General features: G+C 59.2%; 1 protein-coding gene across 1 annotated transcript; it reads left to right on the top strand.

Moving 5' to 3' along the window:
* Nucleotides 1–241: 241 nt before the first annotated feature.
* Nucleotides 242–3,563, top strand: SLC25A5 (solute carrier family 25 member 5). Its single transcript, XM_039219823.1, has 4 exons — nucleotides 242–440; nucleotides 1,476–1,962; nucleotides 2,408–2,548; nucleotides 3,162–3,563. The coding sequence occupies exons 1-4, from the start codon at nucleotides 330–332 to the stop codon at nucleotides 3,317–3,319; spliced, it is 897 nt and encodes a 298-aa protein (XP_039075754.1). The 5' UTR covers nucleotides 242–329; the 3' UTR covers nucleotides 3,320–3,563.
* Nucleotides 3,564–4,010: the final 447 nt, after the last annotated feature.

Below are 4,010 nucleotides of genomic sequence, written 5' to 3'. Positions count from 1 at the left end.
GGCCCCCGCCCGGGTACCGCCTGGGGTCGCCTCCTTCCCGCCAGGGCAGGTGCGGCGAGCGCGCGGGCGGCGCGGCTCCGGGGGCGGCGCCGGGCCCGACTCCGCGGCCCCGCCCCCCGCGCCCCGAGCCACTCAGCCGCCCCGCGGGCCCGCGCGCCGGGGCTCGGAGCCCGCCCAGGCCCGCCCAGGCCCGCCCCCGACGCCCGCCGCCCGGGCGCCGGCTCGCCCTATATAAATCGGCCATCTGCTTCGCTCCGCCCCGCCGTCCCGGAGTCCCAGCCGGTTCCTACCGCAGTCCCGCAGTCGCCCTGCTCCTCTTTCCTTTCAAAATGACAGATGCCGCTGTGTCCTTCGCCAAGGACTTCCTGGCGGGTGGAGTGGCCGCGGCCATCTCCAAGACCGCGGTAGCGCCCATCGAGCGGGTCAAGCTGCTGCTGCAGGTAGGGCCGGGGGTTGGAGAGCCCGACCAGGAAGTGGGGGCGGGGGGGCGTCGCGTGGAAAGGCTTGCCCCAGGGGTGCGGGGGGCGGGGGGGCCAACGCTGTAGCCCGATCGGGGGAAGTGACCGCGTGCGGGCAGGAGTGGCCGCAGCGGCGGACCAACGGGCAAACTCGAGAGAGGTGCTTTAGTGACCTGAAGTTCAGCATCTAGGAAGGGGTCGGGGCGGAGGGAGGCGAAGGAGACCGGGCCCTGGCATTCCGGAGGCGGCGAGCTCGGAGGCGCATTCCGGGAGCGGCGGTCTCCCCGGGGCCTGGAGGTCAAGGGCGAAGCCTGGAAGCCGGTGCTGGACGGAGGAACGCCTGGCCATGGCGAGGGCCTCAAGGTCGCGCGGCAAGGAGATAACAGCCTTGCAGAGGCCACGCGGCAGGTCGAGGGGCCGCGCAGCCCGCGGACGCGCTCTCACCTCGCCGGGCCGGAAGCCGGCGCCGGGAAGCGCGTGTGACTACTGCGTCCGCCCCCGCGCAGCCGCCGGCGTGTCCCCGCCGCCTGCCTCCGCCGCCGCGCTCTCCCGCTCCGGCTCTAGAGGGCGCGCCCGGTCGGGCGTAGGGGTGGTGGCCCGCGGGTCACCTCTAGGAGAGGACTGGGGGCGGAGCGGGAGGGAAGCAGCCCCGGAGACTTGAGGTGGAGGCCACGGCCACCAAGGTGACCGCGCCCTACGTAGGACCGGCCCTAATGCCTCTGAACCTGGATCTGAGGTAGTGACCTTTCTCCCGGGTCTAAAGGTCACGGGTCCACCCGAGGGCGTCCCCTCCCCACCCAAATGGGTGGAGGCTTGGTGCATTCTAAGGGTGCCGAGCTCCCTTCTGCCGATGACAGCTTCCGAGGGTTAGAAGGGTCCAGCCCGTGTGATCCAGAAGACTAGATTCAGGAAGTAGCTACCCTTAAAGCCCCCTCGGTGGTCAGGAAGATGTGTTCGCTTCCTTTTTCCCGCCTCAGTGGTTGTAACTCTCCCCGTGGGCCTCCTCCTCTCCCTCAGGTGCAGCACGCCAGCAAGCAGATCACCGCCGATAAGCAGTACAAGGGCATCATCGACTGCGTGGTTCGGATCCCCAAGGAGCAGGGCGTCCTGTCCTTCTGGCGCGGTAACCTGGCCAATGTCATCAGATACTTCCCCACCCAGGCTCTCAACTTTGCCTTCAAAGATAAATATAAGCAGATCTTCCTGGGCGGCGTGGACAAGAGGACCCAGTTTTGGCGCTACTTCGCGGGAAACCTGGCGTCGGGTGGCGCCGCAGGGGCCACATCCTTGTGTTTTGTGTATCCTCTGGATTTTGCCCGGACCCGTCTGGCGGCCGATGTGGGCAAAGCCGGGGCTGAAAGGGAATTCCAAGGCCTTGGTGACTGCCTGGTTAAGATCTACAAATCCGATGGGATTAGGGGCCTGTACCAAGGCTTTAACGTGTCTGTGCAGGGCATTATCATCTACAGAGCTGCCTACTTCGGTATCTATGATACTGCCAAGGGTAAGTTCACCGTGTACTCTGAGGCTGTGTTCTCTTAATCTAAGATCAGGAGTGCCCATCCTAGTGTTCCAGAGCCCGGGACCTTCTGTGATTGCCAGAGGAAGCCATGGGCATCCAGAACACACTGTGTTCAGATGCAAGGTTGGGGGCGGGGAGGGGCGAGGAGTGCCCATCCTAGTGTTCCAGAGCCCGGGACCTTCTGTGATTGCCAGAGGAAGCCATGGGCATCCAGAACACACTGTGTTCAGATGCAAGGTTGGGGGCGGGGAGGGGCGAGGAGTGCCCATCCTAGTGTTCCAGAGCCCGGGACCTTCTGTGATTGCCAGAGGAAGCCATGGGCATCCAGAACACACTGTGTTCAGATGCAAGGTTGGGGGCGGGTGACGAAAACAACAAACCCCTAAAACTCTGCTTTCTGGTCAACATGTCTCCCTCCTGTTCTCAGGAATGCTTCCGGATCCCAAGAACACGCACATCTTCATCAGCTGGATGATCGCCCAGTCCGTCACAGCGGTCGCTGGGTTGACCTCCTATCCCTTTGACACTGTTCGTCGCCGAATGATGATGCAGTCGGGGCGCAAAGGAAGTAAGTTGCACTTGAGTGAAAGTGAAAGACACGGGCACAGGACAACCCGGGGCCACAAGCCAGTGACGCCTGACTTCAAAAATACAGGCTAGGGGCGCCCGGGGGGCTCAGTCAGTTGAGCATCTGACTTTGGGTTCCGGCTCGGGTCATGGTCCCAGGGTCGTGTGGGATGGAGCCCCAAGGCCAGCTCCATGCTAAACGTGGAACCTGCTTAAGATTCTCTCTAAAGGAAGAAATGCAGCCCGTTCTGGTCGAGGGATGGGGCTGATTGAGTCTGCCTTTGAGCGGGCCCTTTGGATGCCTATGAATGAAGGTGCTTATACGGTATTAGAGATTAAGACCTGTCGTTTTAGTCACAGCATGAATATTTCAGTATCGCCCATCCAAGTGTGTAAATCTTGAGTATTCTCTTCAAATGGGGCCTGCGAGTGGGGGAGGGACAGCGAGTCTGGAGCAGCTTGGAGCCCAAGGTGGGGCTCCCAACTCACACCCCAGGAGATCATGACCTGAGTACAAGGCTCAAGCGACCGAGCCACCCCAGGAGCCCCTGGTCTAGTCTTGTAAGTCTCAGGGTGGACTTTGATCACCAACTCCCTGTCTTTATTCTTTGCAGCTGACATCATGTACACGGGTACGCTTGACTGCTGGAGGAAGATTGCCCGAGATGAAGGAGCCAAAGCTTTTTTCAAGGGGGCGTGGTCCAACGTTCTCAGAGGCATGGGTGGTGCTTTTGTGCTTGTCTTGTATGATGAAATCAAGAAGTTCACATGAGTTACTTCCTAGTTCGTTCCCCCGTGAACAGGCATGTTGTATCATATAACGTATCTTGAGCATTCTTGACAGACTGTCGGCTATTGATCAATGGCCACTATTGACTGGTTGAAAATGGGAAGCAATAATATTCATCTGACCAGTTTTCTCTGAAAGCCATTTCCACGATGACGGGACTCAATTATATTTTTTATTTCAGTCACTCCTGATAACATTTGAAAAAATAAAAACGATCTGAAATCTATTCTTTGCTTGTGACATCTACTTTGGGACATGCTACAACTGAGCACAGTTTCCATGTTGAATGAAGGCTACGGTATCTCCTGAGATGAGGGGCTTTCTCTTCCAACCAGTCTCCAGCCGTTTACTTCTCAAAGAGTAGCTAGGTGGTGTGACGCGTCGAGTTTTCCCCAACTCGGTAGCAAAATGAAATCCAGGCACAGTGTATCAAAAAGCCACTGGTCCCTTGCCCGTGGGTGGTCGGAACTGAATGTGCTTTGTCCAAAAAGTACTAGGTACCCATCTTTCCTAGTCCTGTGGTTCTTCATCAAGGACTATAAACTTGATTTTTTAAAATCTTTTGAGAGAGTGTAAGGTCGGGGGGGATGGGCAGAGAGGGCGAGCAGATCCCAAGCAGGCTCCATGTGGGGCCCCATCTCCCGAACCCGTGGGATCATGCCCTGAGCCTAAA

The sequence above is a fragment of the Hyaena hyaena genome, unplaced genomic scaffold, assembly GCF_003009895.1.
Source record: "Hyaena hyaena isolate Hyena2069 unplaced genomic scaffold, ASM300989v1 scaffold_840, whole genome shotgun sequence".
NCBI lineage: Eukaryota > Metazoa > Chordata > Mammalia > Carnivora > Hyaenidae > Hyaena > Hyaena hyaena.
Note: the sequence above shows the minus strand (reverse complement) of the source record. Positions and strands in the feature narration are given on the sequence as shown.